Source organism: Asterias amurensis, chromosome 6 (genome assembly GCF_032118995.1).
Source record: "Asterias amurensis chromosome 6, ASM3211899v1".
NCBI classification, from domain to species: Eukaryota; Metazoa; Echinodermata; class Asteroidea; order Forcipulatida; family Asteriidae; genus Asterias; species Asterias amurensis.
The window spans coordinates 524,838-544,435 of record NC_092653.1 but is presented as its reverse complement, the minus strand read 5'-3'; the positions used below and the strand labels follow the sequence as shown (position 1 = coordinate 544,435).

The window sequence follows — 19,598 nt, the reverse complement described above, 5'->3', positions numbered from 1 at the left end:
AATCACTGGACTAGCCACCCAAGAAACACATCATGTAGTCCTACATGATGTAGGCTTACTTGATACTGTACATGTACATGTACATGTACAGTATCACCGTACCGCTTCGAATGTATAGTGCCTTTACGAACAGGCCCATACTTTGTACTGCGGTTATTGTACTGTACATGCACAGTACATAGGCCCACTGCATCAAAATATACAGCACTTTCACGAAAGAAGGCGGAGTCAACTACATCGTGTTATCTTATTGGCTACGTGTATTGCGTGTAGAACACGGGCCTCAACCGCACTACGGTCATACGCCATCCCTGATTGGCTACTACTCTCTCACACACTCCGTGACGTACATTGACATTCATAAGTTCGCTGAGCTGCGACCCAAGTGATGTAAAATAATAGGCGAGCCAAGCGAATGGAGGATATATGGTAGCTGCACAAAACTATTGACTTCACAGTGGGTTTTTGACGTAATGTAGTGTATGTGCAGTCTGGAAGTCACTTGACACGGTGCAAGATACTATACGGTACTTGTTTCCACTTGGTTGCTCGATACAGTAGTCATCAGTGTTGGCTACCGCTGCATTTTTGTGGTATTTTCCCGGGCTCTTGTGAAATAACACGGGTCCATTTCACAGTGAGCTTTTATCGACACCAGTACGTAAGCAGTTTCCTTTCTGAGCAACAGATTTCATTTCTTTGGAACGTGTGCTCAAATAAACATACGCACGTGTCTAAACAAATCATTGCTTGATTTACAACTTTGGGTGGAAATTACTGAAATTATTGGAGAAGAGAGTTCGGGCACTTTCGTAAAGTCACGTGTGTGTGTCTACAAGTTGTTAAAACAATATATTTTTCAGAAAAAGTGTCCCAACCCAGAAATTTGGACTTGAAGTTACGCTGAGGCAAGAATAACTTTAAGACCTCCTTATTCTCAGGACAAACTAAGCACAGGAGTGCTTTGAGGAAATCATATTTACAACCAAAATCGTTGAGTGAAGTTAGAGTGCATAGACGGCTACGTCAGCATCATTGGACAACAATGTGTATTGTTCAACGGATAGAATCAACCAACTTGCCTATGCTGTAAACACACCAAGCACAGACCACGCGGGGTACAAGGCAAACTGTGTACACTGGAATGTCTGTCAGTTAGCTGCCGAGAATCAACGTTCTTCTCTGCAACTCTAACCATTTCCAGTTGTGGTATCTGCAACTCTTTCATCAAATCCTTAGACTGCTGTATGTTTGTATTCCACGCCAGTATTAAGAACCACCCACTCACTGCCACAGCAGGCCGTGTTGTGAATCAACGCTCACCGTACACCGTACTATTGTGCCCGTGGACGGGCTAGACCACCGTGCTTTGACCACGGCTCCACCGGCACAAACGACGCGCAGCACGGTCGCCGTCAGCATGGTGCAGATGTGCGCCGGCTGTAAAGGTCCTATCCTTGATAGATTTCTCCTCAATGTGTTGGACAGACCATGGCACGTCAAGTGCGTACATTGCTGTGAATGCAAATCTAGACTGTCGGAGAAATGTTTCTCAAGAGAAGGAAAACTCTTCTGTAAAGCTGATTTCTTTAGGTAAGTTACCGGAACTTCCTAGGGCCCATCCCCAAATCATAAAGTTAGGAAGCTTACGTAAGTAACAGCCTAAATTTATTGTGATATATTTATTTTCATATTATCTTAAATCAAAATGCTCCTATTTCCAGAGATTTGCTGTGGAAAAACATGCCTATACACATAAACTTTATTCATTCTGCAAACTTTATTTTGATTTTACACTTGTATACAGTAACATCCAAGCACTGGTTATGTGCATTTAAAAATTGAATAATAATAATATGTTGAGTCTTAGTAAATTCACCATTGGATTAAATGTGTTTATTGAATCCGATTGCTACTGTTTAAGTCTTTGACCGGAAAACAAATCTTATTATGTAATCTCGTCAAATTGAATAACAAATCGTGGTCAAATTCTGGCATGTTTTTCCAGGATTGTCCAATTCACATCAACAGGTTAATTGTAAAGTATTCAAAAATCTGTAATAATAAACACGTGTGATAATATATTTAGTACTGACTGCTGTGAGGGGGAACCTTGAGTGACTGAACTTGGAACCCAGTTAATTGGGGTACCGGTCAATTGCTATCATCAGTGTCACGTCTTATCTTACTTCCAGATTGATTTATATTTATTTGTTATGTAACTTGAACCAGCACACACTTCCAATATACATTTCCATAAACAGAAAGGGAAAGCAGGAAAAGCATTGCCAAAACAGACATTAAAAAAACGTCCTAAAATTGGGGACTCGGAACAAGTTAATTCAATTCGATATTCATTTCCTTGATAGAAAGACATTATTCCGGATTTCGTTGGTTCGAATCCCTTTCTAGTCAATTCTTTGTTCAACACCAAAAATCAAAGAAAGAAAAAGAAACATTTACAACAATGATTCAAATCAAAGCCAGTCGAGAACCAGAGAACTAGTTGAAAACAAATAATGGAATCGGGACAAACAAGTAACTTTAACTACTTTTTTCAAATGTTTTGTAAACTACTTTTACATTTATGTCATTTTACGTTGTAGATGATATATAACTATAATGAAATTCAAGTAGACTATTGTTAAAGTTACTCATGAAAATTGTTGCCATGATTGTTGTTTACAATTTCACGGTATTTACGTCATCATGACATCGTGATTTTGTTTAATTTATGGGGTAATTGCTAAAAAATAATGATACATCAGTGAAACATCTTTTAAACTTGTAAGAATTCTCGTTGAGGTTCTTTGCTCATCATTAGTGATGTTACTCAACATCTGAAGCCCCTCATCTTCAAAACATTTCTCGTCTCTCAGAACAAAAATAGTGAGACGGTAATACTACAGGAGTTATTATTGTGTATGTGCAGTTTGGGGACTCAGTTTGCGGTTATTTGAAAACATAATGGTCTGGATTTCATATATTGGGGCCTATTTCCAAAATAAATTGTCCCAAACCTTCGTTTTTAATAAATGCAATGAACCTTGTAAACTTCCTTGTAATAGTTTTGTTACCCTCTGATAGTGTTTTATTTGTATTCAATGATATTTGCAATTAGGAATATAACTAAAGCGGTATAATAAGAATATAGTTATAATACAACAATAATACCACATAATAGATAATACGAGAAAGTAAAGAAATAAAGACAATCTACATAGAAATTATTTGATTGTACAGTTCGTTTTTTATCCAGAGAGACTACAATTACTAGAATTAATAAACTGTCCTTACAAACCTGCATTACCATTTACTAGTTCATGACCAGGGGGGAAATGACAAACGTCATCAACACAGCGATTATATAAAGCTAACAGAGAAAGAAAAACAACACGGATGAAACCATAAAGTAGTTTATTCGACCCATACCCAGTTTACATAACAGCAACACTAATAGAGCTGGTTAAAACAACGCATCATGTAGGTTAATTACAGGCTAACTCTAGGTTTAATCTCTAAACGATTAAAGATCTTAAGATGCTTAGAAGATTATACTCATCTTCAGCTGTCAATGATGTCAGTGATACGTAATCACTTTAAGGAACAAGTTTTTTCTAATGATGAGATGGACGAATTTATTTATAAAGTCTGTGATTAATAAGAATGATGAAGTTCGCTTAATAACCTTTGGAAGCCTCTAATTGTACCGTTAGAGATAATTGCAATGTTCTTATACTGCAAACCATGACACTATGATTACTTGTGTTAAATTCAGTGGACACTATTGGTAACTGTCAAAGACTAGTCGTCACAGTTGGTGTATCTCAACATATGCATAAAATAACAAACCTGTGAAAATTTGAGCTCAATCGGTCGTCGAAGTTGCGAGATAATAATGAAAGACAAAAACTCCCTTGTCACACGGAGTTGTGTGCTTTTAGATGCTTGATTTCGAGATCTCAAATTCTAAATCTGAGGTCTCGAAATCAAATTCGTGGAAAATTACTTCCTTCTCGACAACTACTCCACTTCAGAGGGAGCCGTTTCTAACAATGTTTTATACCACAAACCTCTCCCCATTAATGAATGAATTGAATTACTCGTTACCAAGTAAGGATTTATGCGAATAATTATTTTGAGTAATTACCAATAGTGTCCACTGCCTTCAAAAAAACTTTCTCAACAAAACTTTCTCTTCAACAAAAGTTTTTGTCCGTTCATGAAGTCCTCAATGTAAAGTGTCGATCCTTTCTTTTTAAGTTGTATCGGTTCTTTGTCAATCTTACAAAAATGCGAGCTTGTCTTTAAAATTCTTAGAATCTTCATTTGGCGCGGATTGGAAACAGGTTGTTGAATGAAGTCATCAACGAGTATAAGTTGCCAACCAATCTCTTATTCATACTTTCAATAATACAAGCATTAAATGTCCAATCCTAAACATTAAGTATGGCTTGTTGGTATAACATAAAAGAGACAGTATGGAGTGAAGTTTTGCCCAGTGCTGAATCGCAATGTGTTGAACTTTCTCTAACAAAATAAATCAAAAATCAAAGTTGATTTTATTGTTATGTTATCATTGTTAAATTAATTTTCAAGTAAAGTAAAGGATTGCTTAATATTTATTCGTGGGTTGTTTGTAATTCTATGAAGCAACGTGTACCTTGGTGTACATGTACTTTTACCGAGCAAATATCAATAACCAATTCACACATAACTTGTTTGACAATGCAACTATTCTTTCTCTTTCATTTTCTTTTTGTCTGACCAGAACGTATGGCACAAAGTGTGCGGGGTGTTCATTAGGGATTCTACCCAGTGATTTGGTGCGTCGAGCTCGCAATAAAGTATTCCATCTTAACTGCTTCACATGTATGATCTGTAGGAAACAGCTCTCAACTGGTGAAGAACTTTATGTAGTCGACGAAAACCAGTTCATTTGTAAAGAAGATTACATGAATAAAACATACGGTAAGTTACTCCCCAGTTATTTGCTTTTCAAAGATCAATTTTGTTTTTTTATGTGGTTTGGCTGAATATCATGCGCTGTGTACATTTCAGCTTGCTTAAAATCGATACAGTTTGGGAGCATGGGGTCTTAGTATTTATTCTTCAAAAATGAAAGGACTTAATAACTTTTCTTTGGTAACTTCAATTGTCCGTCTTCAAGTTGTAACCGATGCTGTTTCGATGAATCTTAAAGGAACACGTTGCCTTGGATCGGTCGAGTTGGTCTTTGAAAAGCGTTTGTAACCGTTTTTTATAAAATGCATATGGGTAGAAAGATGTTGTAAAAGTAGAATACAATGATCCACACAAACATACCTCGAAATTGCGTGGTTTTCCTTTTACCTCGTCGACTAATACGTCGGCCATTTATGGGGGTCAAAATTTTGACTCCCATAAATGGCCGACCATGTTAGTTCGCACAGTAGAAGGAAAACCACGCAAGTTGGAGGCAAACTTGTGTGGATCATTGTATTCTACTTTTAAAACATCTTTCCAACCATATGCATTTTATAAAAACGGTTACAAACGCTTTTGTTTTGACCAACTCGTCCGATCCAAGGCAACGTGTTCCTTTAAATAAACAGCCTTGAGTGTGTTGATAAGGAAAATACATACCTTCATTGGCAGCAAACCTTCTCAGTCGGTCGGAGAAAAGACGTCAATAAAAATAAATGAATTGGAATAAATTAGCTTTCGAACTATCACGCCCAACTCTCATTCAAAGTGTAGATTTTGTTATTTGTTGCCGTTTCAAAAAAGTTGCATACTAACAAAGTAGGTCGATTTGATTGTGTATGTGTGACCCCTTATTATGCAAATGAGTTCTTATTGACCACCTTCCATGGTACCAGCACTGGTAGGCTTTTACAAAATAAAAACTATTTCTTTCACTGATGGAGTTGAAAAGCTACCATAGAACGATGTGTGGGTGAATATGCTTGGGTTCCTTTAGGAGAGTCAAGATTTATGTTGCAAGAAACGCTTAAACAGTTGGAATAACTATATGATGGGCCTACTGTCGACATGTTTAGGACAATCTCAATAGGTCGGGAAAGGGACTGTATGCCTAAAAGAGTAATTATTCGTGCAATAACATGCAGATAAAATCATTCGGATAAATTTCCACTTTTCTGCTTAAATTGTACTTTCGCCTTTGTACATAAGAGTCTGTGTCTATAGCCTGAGGACAGCTCCAGGATTGGGGAGTGTGTAAATATATGTTCCAGGACAAATTCATTACTTTGAGGTTAACTACAGACAGGCCTACTGTCGGTAGACTGCAGGAGAAGCTCAGAATTGCGTGGAAAATAACGTTTGAAATTTCCATTTCTAATCCAGTTGGGCAGAACCAAAGTCATGGAACTGACGAATTGAATATTTATTGTCTTTTATGACGCAGTACATTTTCAAAGCCTTTGGAACCATTTATCTGCTACTTTTGCTTCTTTTCGGTTTTTGGACGAGGACAATTCATTTTGACGAGGGTGTGCGTTGGCAGATGCATTCATATTGTTTATGTTGGTGTTTTGTGGGGGGGTCACTCAGCAAAATCAGCAAACTTTTTTAATAAAAAGTATGCATAGTCTATAAAGCCTTTATAATACGGAATTTCAGACCAGCTCTTAAACTCAGTAGAGATTATCCGACCCTTTTCCAAGGGCCCCATTTGGACATCAGAAACAAAGGTTTCCTTTGTTTTCCCCCGTCCTACTGTGGCTTGGCCTTGTCATGTAAATTTCTCCTGGTAGTTTGGGCTGGTAACTAAATCAATTAGGAGTTAATCAATTTGAAAGACGTAGTTAAACCAATGAAGACAAAGTTCTACCCGTATATACAACTAAATTTAAATCGTAAAATCAATTTTCGTCTAGGCTTTAATGCTGTATGAAGAAAAGTTAATTATGAATTGTAATTACTAAATTTATTGTTTTATTTGTGGGGGTAGAGATATTTCTGTGTCAGGTTGGTGAGCAACTTAATACGGTAGCGGGTGGAACTCAACTCTGTGTTTTTATGGACAAACCCGGGTTTTATATTTTCTTCTGGCAGCTAAATTCAGGAAGGGCAAGACGTTTCCAGTATAACCTTTGCATATATTATTTAGGAGACACCGTCCTGAAGAGGATTTTACAATGATTAATTTTGTTGGATATTTTCATATTTTGTTTAAATTGTTTACAACCATTTGTAACGAATCCTACGGCCGTTTGCTATGTTTAAATGGCCGTATGGCACTTTCTGTGATTTATTGTAAATGTTCTCAAGGAAAAATAATCTATTCGAGCAAAGTTGCTTTAAAAGGTCGTTATTTTTTTTTTTGACAGATTTTCAGAACCATCTAAATGAATTGTCCTATTTTATGAGTAAAACTGAAAATTCGATCGAACCGGTTACTTTCTTCTTACGTCCAGGATTCAATGCTGCGCGCAAAAAGCACAACGAAACCATGCTTACCAAAACGAGGTTACCCGCAAAAACTACCGTGCCACGTGTATAATTGGCCACTGGTATCCTGCTACTTTTCGGTAATAACAGAAAGTGTCAAGCAATATTATCTACTTAAACAGCTCTATGAAGTTGGGCCCAAGTCAGATGCGAACGGGGTTAAAGTGCACGAATACTTTGAGATCACGTGTGTGCCTTGTTTTGGTCAATGCAATTCTCACCTTGTTCGTCTGTCGACACGTTGTTCGACTCATGGTCGAACACACCTTTGTATCTTTTGTCGGTTGTTGCCGATGTATCTTTATAGCGCATTTACACCAACTTTAATGACTTAGCAAGGAATCTGAACGGGGTACCCGTCATACAACGACTGTTATATGACATCGTAACAATATCAGTTGGCCTACCATACTGTGACTGCATAATTATAAAATAAAGAAATATTTGTCTTTTGTGAGACTTTAAATCTAAAGGTACATGATTATTCCCGCCATCGTATTTGGGCGTCGTCGTTTTATCAGACTCTGACTGTGCCAATAGAGGGCGTTTCTAACACCTACTACTGTTAGTTACGTCATTCTGAAACACGAAAACAACAGTTGGTTGGTTCTATTATTTTTGCGTTGTTTCTATTTTCATCGAGTCACACTGCACCGTTCTCTTACATTGGCATCACGTTATGATACATGACTACCAGCGATAATCAGAAGTCAGCAGTACCAGTTATGCTATCAAACTGACTACCATAAAGAGGACAACGTTTCATCATAGAGCCAAGATCTATGAGATGGCTTTAGAAACTGTAGATTGAAGTTCAAGTAGCTGTTGATGTATCTTGAAGCATGGATGGGTTACTGGGAACAAGCGTGACGCATAATTGCACACGAGTAGAGGAGTTTTTACATTCATGAATTATTCATGAGCGTAACAACTAGTCAATTTGGTGACCTTTAGAATGAGCATGTGTTGTTGTATCCAATGATGCCTGGCGTGAATTATGCATAGGTATCCAACAGTAAGAATGAAGTGTGCTTCATCTGATATCGTGTTGCCAAAGTTCAAATTAGAACTTGACTGAACCTATCAAAAGTGACTTTTGAAAAATCATAATTTTTTGGCAAAGAAACCGGGATATCACGTTGTTCTTCAATTCAGCAATTGGACATATTGTTTCCCCAAAAGTTGGTGTCAAAGAAACCGGGATATCACGTTGTTCTTCAATTCAGCAATTGGACATATTATTGTTTGCCCCAAAGTTGGTGTCAAAACGTCAAGTTGTCTCTGTATTGATTTCGATTACTAAAAATGCTCTATAGGAAGATACACACTTCATTGAAACTAGTGACGAAGCATTCAGATTTAAATTGATTTAATTTAAACATACATTAGCGACTTTTAGTTTATTGTGCCTTTCACTTTTAAGATACGTCGGGAAGGCAATTTCCACAATATGTTATCTTTCCATTAGTGGGCGTTATAGCATATTACATTCCTCGGCATCGTGTTCACGTCTGTTTCCCATTGCCATTATGATGCTATTCTCACCCGCTAGATTAATACAGAACAAGAAACCATTCAGTCATATTTTGGAATGTGACAAATGAGATTGTCGTTTGTATAAATAAGCTGTTAAATCTGCTTAATAGCAGTGTTGGTTACGGTTGTTAGTTGCCACCGGTGTCCTGCTTAGCAGTATTTTATGAAATTTTTGGGCACATTTCTGAACCCTGCTTCAAAGTTGTAATTTCGACAAGTCTTGTCAGTGAATGGGATTGGATGCATTGCATGGTGAGGTATCAATATATATTTGGTTTGCGCAACACCAGGTCTGTATCTATCTTGCTGGGTAGAGTTTGTTCTTGAGAGAACTGTCGTTTTATATTCTACTACCGCGGAGAAGATTTTCGGATTTTCTTGTCAGTAAGTTGCGACGGTAGACCAATGTACTATTTGAAGATCCCGTGATCATAGAAAAGTGCAATCCACAAAGCAGATATAAAACAGCCCGGGGTAGTTTGCTACATGGGTTGTTGTTTTTCCACATTTTGATTTAGCAATCGGTGATAGTTTGACTTGGCGAGTAATTCGCGCTAGAATTTGCCGCGTTTATAAAACACATGCAACTACGGCAACAAACCTCTTCATTGAATCGAAGTCTCGAAATAGATTAAGTCCGACGGATAAAGCAATTTGCCTTTTATTATCGACACTGTTTCCCAATGCTTTTTAGTTGTATTTGAATGATTTGCTGATTTTCTAACAACTCGTGTCCTTTGCCTCGGGTTGTCGTTGCCAAAGGGGTATTAGTTTCAAATGGAAATTCAGTTAGTACTGTTTGATCAAAAACGTGGCTTGTGATTTTGAGTGAGTTTGCTGGATTTTGGTTGAGAGTTTAAACAATCCTTCTGCTCAATAGTTTGATTCAATTGAGTCATTTGCGCTAACCAAGCGTTTTGTTATTTATACGTCTTGTGAAAAGGGCGCCAATAATGTAAGTGGAGACTTCTGAATGTACGTGTAAATTAAATCCATAGCAATTTGCATATCTTATCACATGACTTGGCTTGTGTTTGCTAACATGCGTAAAGCTACAAGTAGATTGCATATCAGTTGTTTACTGCTACATTGATGGATAATTCAATATGTACTTGGCTACAGTAGGCCAGTTAATTGATTTTACAGTGCAAATATTGTCTCACTTGAAACTGTGTTCACTCGCAAATATAACTATTTTATCAGATGAAAAAGAGAAATTGCGTTGCAGCAAATTTCAAGAATGTCAAAGAAAATGATCAATTGACTTCCAAGTTGGCTATTCGATTAGAAATTATTAATAACCGAATTATGTACATATAAAATATGTGTTTTTATTTTCTGAAAATGTAGGTAAAGGTCCAGTGCCTGATATTATGGATTCATACGGCGGACTTACACCGTGTGACACCAGTTTGACGGGTAGCCAGGACGATTGTTCTACGGGGGACATTTCCGGTAGTGAAGACCTTATGGATGCCGACATGCCGGAACCTTCACCGGCTCCATCCAACGCCCCTACAGAGGACGGTGAGAGGACCAAAGAATCAAACAATAATGACGGTATTAAGATCGAAAGAGACCGAGATAGTGAAGGTGGGACAGGGAGTTCAACAGGAGGGGTGTCTGGTGCTAAGAGGAGGGGTCCAAGGACCACCATTAAAGCTAAGCAGCTTGAGACTTTAAAGGCTGCCTTTGCGGCCACACCCAAGCCCACAAGACACATACGAGAACAACTCGCTCAGGAGACGGGCCTTAACATGAGAGTCATTCAGGTAAGACGTGTTCTTTTGTTTCTTAGAAATTGTTTTTAAAATAGTTAGGTAAAAAACTTTAAGGTACAGCTTTAACGGGAAATGTGACGCGAGAATCTTTTAATTTAAGCCCTTAATGATGGATACTTAAGTATAATTGAGCAATACTCCCCACGGAACCTCAATGGAAACCAATTTTCGAAACTTGCCGACAATTTTGCCGCCATAGTACTTCAACGATGTCGTTGTATGATCAGTTGTTACTTTTGATTGGCAGTAATATGTCCACTCTGCATCTGATTATTATTTGAATGATTCTTTATTAGCCACTTGCGACACACCACACTCTGGCAATAACATAATAACAGGAGCTCGCTCAGATTCAAATCAAAACCAATCTGTGACTATAACGAAGCAATCATTTATACAAGTCACTGACAAATCAGGTATTATAGGGCAGCAACTGCCATGCTTGCAACACATGCCGAAGTGTATTGGGTTGCAGTGTGGAGGCTGGCATTTATACCCATACACGTGTCTAGAATGGGAGAGAGTAAAGTAAAATGAACATTGGATTTTAGGGTTGTGTTAACGAAGCCTAGTGGTGTTGTTATACAGCATCTTACCATCCAAATAATAACTTGTGCAAGCTTTTGCAACGGTCTAATGCCTGTGATAACACTCCTACCATCGATCCTACGGCGGGAGGGTCTACGTCTAGGCCCGGACTCGTCTCGCTAGACTCCACATGATGAAAACGTATATCGTCACCTGGATGGATTAGGTTTTAATTACTCAGGTGAGGGGAAAGTTTATGGGCGGGACAAACATTCAATGATACCACTTGAGATAACTATAGAGGGCCGAATCCATTCTAGCCAGGTGTACTGGTTTCAGGGATAACTGCCACATAAAGAACATCATGCCAACCTTGGTTGTCCTCAATTTGTGCACTATTCATTAATCTAGTATTCTATGAATGCTGCAAAACTGAGGTTATGTAAAATCATGGTGGAAGGAACTGAGACATTTATTTCAAACTGGCTCATATTAATGTAATGGTTTTACTTATACAAAGGATAGTTTGGTATCTTAAAGTTTAAGACAATGCACCAGATTGTGTTTTCTTGCCGCTCGTTTTTGTTACACCAATTTGGAAGGGTAATCAAAATGACGGCTTCGTGTATGGTGTGCGAAACCAATTGTGTTTTGATGATTTGACATTTAATTGTGGTGTTTTGCGCATTGGATCGAGATGCGACATTTGATTGCAACATTTTGATCATTTCAGAAGGTCAAATATTTGCTGATTGACCTTTATTGTTTATTGTTGAGTTTATATTTTGTTTTGAGTTTCATTCACGTCGGAAGGCCTGAAGGCGGAAACCCCAATGGAAACATTTCATTTTGCTTTTGTTTTCTTATTCGTATCAAATACATTCAACACCGACCAAATATTTGAAATATACTCCAGACTGTGGCAAAATGTGTATACACAATATTCAATCCGTTGGATTAACTACATCTCATCACCTCAAATCGAGGTATGTTGAACATTTCCAAGTTTATTGCTTCTTTATCCACAACCAAGTCTTTCAAATCTCTACCGGTGTCTGTGTTAAGTATGGCCCTGATCTGACCTTACTGCCTAATCCTAAGATTGTAGGGATGCCTGAAATTGGCGTAGACTTGAGAAGTTGTGGTTGCTCTTGTCTCTGTGTATGCTTCAACCCCCGGAGGTAGCTCAGTTCAGGCTCCCTGGGGTAACGGTAACATCAAAGGCGTTTGGTTCTACCCATACGGACTCGACATTCCGACTGACAAGTAGTGCGCGTCCTACCCGTAGGGGTCGCCGGCTAGCATTCACATCTGAGCTCAGCCCGGTCCCAGCTGCCGAACACACCAAACTTGTCGAGTTGTACTCTTGCAACAAATAAAAAGGCCTGCGGTCCCGCTTTCGGAAACTTCTGTCTGTCAGTTTTTCCTTTTGGAAGTTAAAACAGTGGAAGCTCACTGAACCATATGTGTTTCTTCTGTGTTGTTGTTTTTGTGGAGGTTCGCAACAAATAAAGAGCCTGCGGTCCCGCTTTTGGAAAGTTTTTTTTTCTGTCTGTCAGTTTCCCTTTTTCGAATTTAAAACAGTAAAAGCTCACTGAACCATATGTGTTTCTTCTGTGTTGTTGTTTTTGTGGAGTTTGCTGATGGGGAGGTTGTTTTTGTAGAATTGGAAGCAGGGCATGTCGACATGGGAGTACGTCAGCATCAACCCCAGGCTCCGACACTCCCTGCTGAGTGGACAGATAATTTAAAACTCTCGACCAATATTGACAACTAAGCTCTGCAAAAGCAAAATAATTGATTGCATAATGATATGAGTTACTATTGACACAAAGAAGGCAAATGTTGTGCATGCAGGCTGGCTTACGAATCTTTGTGTTTTGTCGCTCCTTGGATTTCATAAACAAAGGCCTCACCGCAATAAATACTGTATGTAAAACAGCCCGACGTGTACTTTTGAAAAACGGTTTAGCTGCATGGTGTGTTTCTCACTTTAATTTTTCTTTAGGATTGCTGGGTTTTTTTAAGTAAGGTTTTGCCTCATAATTTAAATTGAATATTTCAAGTATATTAATTCTGCATATGAATTTTATCCGAAACCAGACTATTTCTAACGTGAATACCAATGCACCCATGCGGTATAGTCAGCACATGTGTGTATTAATACATATAGTGACAATCAGTCAATGAAATGTAGATAATGTTCGGCAACCAAGGCTGTTCGATGTCACATATCACGTTTTAATTCTAAAAAATTCATCAATGCCAAAACAACTCGAGCTGCTCTAACTGCAAATATTTTCCCTGTCGTAAATACACACTTTTCGGCCTTGAAGTGATGCGCTTACATTGTTGTAATAAGTTTCAACTAGTGTGGATTTCTAGCTACACCTGATGAAAGACCACACACGAAAAAATGGGCTTTACGTCATCGTGACGTCAGCTACTGTGAATGATGATGCTCTGTCTTTTAAGATTAATTTTAGTTTTGTTTCAAGTGACAATAATTATGGTTCTGGTTACGTTTGTTCGTATTTACGCTTAAAAACGGGATCCGGTTAAGTTCACATGAAACACCATTGGAGCCGCAGTGTGAAGCTAACTGAAATTGCTAAGCAGGGTGACCCTGCTAAGCAATTTCAGGGTTGATATTCCCTGGTAAGCAGAAACTGTGAGCTTTGATCACCGTAGTCTTAACATTGTCTGGCTAGTGCAAGCTCGAGTCACTGTCAGTTATCAACGCATAATTGTCATTCCTTTGATTTAGCTGTAATCGCGCGTGTCTGCACCCGCCGTACACAGCCAATGTCACCGCTTGATCTTCGTGGATGTTTGCCATTAATTTAATTTAGCAAACGATTTCTCCGAGTTCAGGCAACTTTTTTGCAACATTTTCAATCGCCAGAGGTAGTTGACCGCTGGCGATCTTCACCTTCACTCGGTATACCAATCCATGCGTGGCCATATACTTGTTAACTTATCTGATATATCTGCGTGGATTCTGATTTGATTCGTTTCTGTTGCGAAGGAAGTGCCATCTTCGTTTCAGAATCACAGGATACAAAGCCTGTATCCGAATGTTTTATTATTATCTTGCTTAAACATGCGTTTTAAACAAAATTTCAGATAATTAAACAAATCTGCTACATGTTGTAACGAGACTAACTCGGCTATACAAAGTCTGCGAACATGTAAATTTCTTCTTTCTTGTATACATATTTAAAGAAGACTTTTTTACAGTTTCTATAACAAACGATTACTGTTCAACCTAAAATACCTTCGCCAGTGTTTGTACAAATTGATAAAGTCTTGTTTATGATAAGATATCTTGATGTCACAAACAGATGAAGAAATTTCAATCACCAACTCACAGAGAACGGTTCAGCGAGCTTTTCAACGCTCCGTGCGCCGTCAAGTGTGTCTTTTCTTCCCCATGATTCGATTGCCTTTAACTCGTTGAGTTGTTGTTCATCGGAATTGTGTCTTGTGTCAAACTAAAACATGCATGTAATCGGTATTTATGGATATTCTTAGCTTGTTGGTGTCCTCCGGTTTGTCAAAGATTATTAAAAATTACTTTTTGTCTTGAGATTGTTACCGTTTCTGGTGGATAAGTTTATTGCTTCGTGTTGTTGGTTATTTGCATTTAGAACTCGCATTGGAAACTCGCATTGGTCCGGTTCGGGTTTAAACGACCGCGATCATGCGATTCTGTTTGTATCTAGGTCAGCTTGCGGTGGCTTACTCTATTTTACGCTCCACATAAGATCGTTAAGTGGGCAACTTTCCTTGGACGAAGTAATTCGAAGAATTACATTTGTATTTGGTTTAGTAGAGATACACGTGAACTTTCAACACAATTAATTTATAGCAGCTTGATATAAGTAGAAAACAAACCGCTAACTATTGTTTTGCAACTCGGCATATTGCAGGCCTTGATATATTGCACGGCACTCACAACAATTGCCGTGGTGCCTTGTGTTTTTGCTGTGGTGCCCTTTGCAAAGTTTCAATAAAAAAAATTAATTTTCCTCATACAAGTGCCCCTTACCAGAGGGAAATTCCTGTGCCCTCTTTAAGAACGAAATTCAAAGCATAATATTACAACTGATAACAAAATGTTTACTGTAGCATGATTACGTGGTATTCGGTGATGGGCGCCATTTTGAATATGCGATCACTAACTTGCGACCTTGTAACATTTTACCAACAATCGGTTTAGACTCTCTCGCTGTGTCCATGGAGGGTTGGGTTATTGTTAAGGATGATCAGAGCAACTGCAGAATCACACTCCAGTTTACTTATCCGCGTATCATCCTGTTACTTAATCAATAAAAAGGCGTATACATCTAAATCCCTTTAAAACGAGACTGAGTTAATCAACTGGGCATCGACACCGGGGTTGGACGGGGCTTTGTACGGTTAACATGATGACCCTGGGGAGCTCCAACTAAGCCCATTACGGAGAAGGAGAACGGGGTGGCACATTACGAGTGCATCTTAGCGTAAAATGAATCATTACACATCAACATTGAGGGCTAATGTAGAACTCATTATTACCAATCATCTCAATACAAAATCCATACTGCATAAAAGTGCATCAGTCGCAACATACACCAAGACATTCCGTGTGTTGAAAGTGAAGATCACGTAAAGATCAGTGATTTAACTTCAACAGGAGATGCACAAGTAAATGCCACGTTCAGCTAAAGTCGTTAATATTTTAGCTTTGGTATATTAAATATTTAATATGTTTTGACTTTCTACCATGGTGCAACCATACGGTATTACCATGGTGTTACCATCTGTTCAATATAAAGCACTATACGTTTTGGTTGATGCTAATTTGTCATACTGTTCACAGTGGCACACTGACCAACTCGTCATTTTCACATCTTGCCTCGGATTTTTTTGGAATAAGTTGATTTCCTCAGCTTTATTCCAGACGTATCATTTTCAACACGATGGAAGATTTATTTTAAATCTGAAATTTATGTATGTGTGGAATGGATGTGCCATTTCCAGTTTAGATTAATGCAATAAATTATTGCAGGTCTACAACTGTTTCATGTGGGATCTTCAATAGCTCTCACTTTTTTTTTAACTCGCAATGTTATCAACTTGTGTTTTATTTTATCAATAAAACAAAGAATGAAATTATTGAAGCAGTTTCTCAAACTAAAAAGTTTCCAAAATGGTTCCATTCAATGTGTTAGTTATTTACAAGAAATAATGTACGGTTTATAAAAGTAAAGTTCCAATAATAATGTTATTGATCAACGTGGTTGAGATACATTTCAAGTAGTCAATGTTTGCAAAACACCCTTCATGTAAAAAAAACAAAAAAAAAAAACATATTAGGCCACATCAAGAAAACTGGGCGTGCCCAGTGCTCTGAAAAGCATGTCCCTCATCATTACCAACTCACATCACATTTAACAGGCTTAATTGAAAGGGATAGCTAGCGAAGGCAAACCGTTTAAGCCCTAAAAGTTTAGCGATTTTTACACAACAGACCCGACTGGCCACAAAGACCTTTTGAAACTTTAATTAAATAGATACCCGGTGTCTTTCATGTCCCGGCAGATTTACTAAGTCTATTCAGAACTAGGGTTCTTTCACCTCATCACAACCGTCAAAACCTCAAGGAAAGAAAAGAAGAGGAGACTATAGGGTCTATTCATGATTCCTTGTCCTAGGTTTCTCAGTGTGTCTAGATACTAAGACTTGCCAGCCAATACTTCTCAATGATACTACATACTTATAACACCCTCTATCTCCGGTCGACATAATCCTCCATGATCCATGCTTGCCTCACCCAGCCTCGCACACTGGATCGAAGTGCTACACTGTGACTGTTTTTGTATGCCCCTCCATTTCAACGGGTGTTTCTTCTTACAACAAAAACACAGCTCCAAACCAGCCTTATAAACTCTTTGAGGAGGACCGACAAAGCTTAAGGGGTTCTCAATTATTGATGCCTCCCCATCATTGGGGAACTCCGCCGGGCATTGTTCAGTCCCAGTCGGGCAATTTTCATAAAATGGCGGAGAAAATTAAAAGTAATTGGGCAATTATTTCGGGCTGGATTTTAGGCGGGTCGGCGATTGGCAGACATATTGGATGAATGATGGGGTATGAATGGTCAGCTTTCGTCTCCTGTTGTGTCTTAATAGATGGTAAATGAGGGTATGATTGGTGGAAAGCTAACAAAGATTACAATACTGTCTGACCATTGGTTTGGGGAATTAGATCGAGTTGTCATGGCCAGCTTGTCTGCGGTAGTGGACGTGTCCATGATGGGAGTAAGAACTAAAATATGTACAACTCCATGACAAAATAACGTATTAAGGTCAATATTATACACGCCTCTACTACAACTTCACCCTGATGCAGCCATTTTCTAACCTCCATTCCAACCAACACAACCAAACCGAGGCTGCAAGGAAACCGTCTGGTTCTTTTTGAGAAAAATGTATAGTTTTGTTTCAATAGATGTTAGTTTTTGATCGGGAGTAAGAATACATTGTATTATGTTTCAAGGGTTGAAGCTAAATTTAATGATTGTTGTACGATACGTTCCTTTGTATTTCCGAAATAGCCAATTTACTTCATCTTGTTGTTATATCATACATGATGTCGCACTGTATATTCCTAATTCATGTTCATGTTCGCTAGTTAGAACTGAAACCAGAATGTATTTTGTTAATTTCTTCATCGTCCGTGCATGAGTGGTTTCAGACAACCTGCAGGGTAAAAAGCTAACGACAATTTCGATGGTACATTCTCTTTCTGATATAAATGTGATGTGTACTTATGTAAGAAAATCTTGCGAATAATCTTTATTGGGAACGTTTAGTTTTTGTAGTGCATGCTCTTCTGCTAAGCCATGTTACAACAACACGATTACTGTATTATGATATAACATACACCAAAGCATTGCACCATTTGGACAAGAACTAAGTGCTATAAAGTTAGCAAACCAATGGAGCTATAACATATAAGTTTTAAGAGAGTTCTTGAAAATGTCTTATTTCTAAGAGCTGTACTAAGCGAGAAGCAGCTTCGAGCCTTACTAATGGCCGAATACTTGTCACGTTATTAATGATCTTTCTGTAAATGATTAGTCAGTCATTTGTGTCAGAATTAGAGGCAGTTTGTTTCAAACCTTCCACTAGTGAATGATGGTATGATTGCGTGTCTTTGCATTGCAAGTAATACTGACTGCCAAACCCATGGTGTAATATTACCCTATCTGGTGTGATTTACGACACTTTTAGCGTGTGTATGATATTTGTTACGTTATGTATAATCACAGAGAAAGGAGGTCCTTTATCGTTGGTATTCAAATGATGTAGATAATTTCTGAAATGCAAGTGTGTCTCTTCTGGTGACATGCATCGCAAAAAATAAACTTCGAACTTCTCCATCTCTGAGACACTTTGCGCAAAGTAAACCCAAATGTGGGATGGAATCATTAAGATCAGACCGAATGTTTATATTTAGGTCTTCTTTTTGACCAGGATATGACAAGATCGGCAGAAAACAGAGGAGAAATTGGGGGAAATTACGGGTCGTGTGCGCCACGGCAGGAGCAGCTGTAACAGCGTGTTTCGGATGAACAGAGCACCGGTGCATCGCATCGATCTACCGCGTGCCTTCACTTACTAATTTCCTCGGCAGATGTAACTCTCGGAGATATCAAAACGTCATATCACTACTTTGTTTCCATTTGGGCCCTTATGGTTTTTAATTAACCCACGGCTGTTCCATGACCCAAAAAGTGGAACAGGAAATGCCAGACATGAAACAGGTGTGTATTACACAACTGTAACTGCGAAAGGACACTTTGCGATATACTGCTCTGACAGCAAAGAGCCGTATACTTTTATGCGACTGGAGACAAAACTCGTGGCCTAATTACACTTTAGACCCAATGGTACAATTACATTTTTTCTTTAACATATCAACATGTCTGATTTCTAATTAGGATCGAGATTTATTTCCATTAGTCATTTGTATACATTTAAACTGAGATAATTAATGACGAATTGTAATTTATTCAGAATGCACGTCTTATTATTGCGAGATTTTAACATTGTTTTTTTTTTAGATGATAAAGAGTGTGATTTTTACGTTTTTTATTTATTTTCGACTCTTCATTTTTGACAGTCGGCATTCAGTTAGTGATTAATAATTATCCTTTTCGATGGTAGTGTCTGTTCTTGAAGGAAATTGGGGGAAATTAATATGATTGTCAGGACTCAAAAAGCTTGAATCGTCCACAAGAAATACCAG

General features: G+C 38.2%; 1 protein-coding gene across 1 annotated transcript in view; it reads left to right on the top strand.

The window, feature by feature from the left end:
* The first annotated feature begins 442 nt into the window (after nucleotides 1-442).
* LOC139938974 (LIM/homeobox protein Lhx5-like) overlaps nucleotides 443-19,598 on the top strand; it is a 44,514-nt gene continuing 25,358 nt past the window's right edge. The window contains exons 1-3 of the mRNA XM_071934659.1: nucleotides 443-1,593; nucleotides 4,772-4,971; nucleotides 10,342-10,763. Of these exons, the coding sequence (XP_071790760.1) occupies nucleotides 1,421-1,593; nucleotides 4,772-4,971; nucleotides 10,342-10,763 (795 nt within the window). The 5' untranslated portion in view covers nucleotides 443-1,420. The remainder of the gene's footprint in view (nucleotides 1,594-4,771; nucleotides 4,972-10,341; nucleotides 10,764-19,598) is intronic.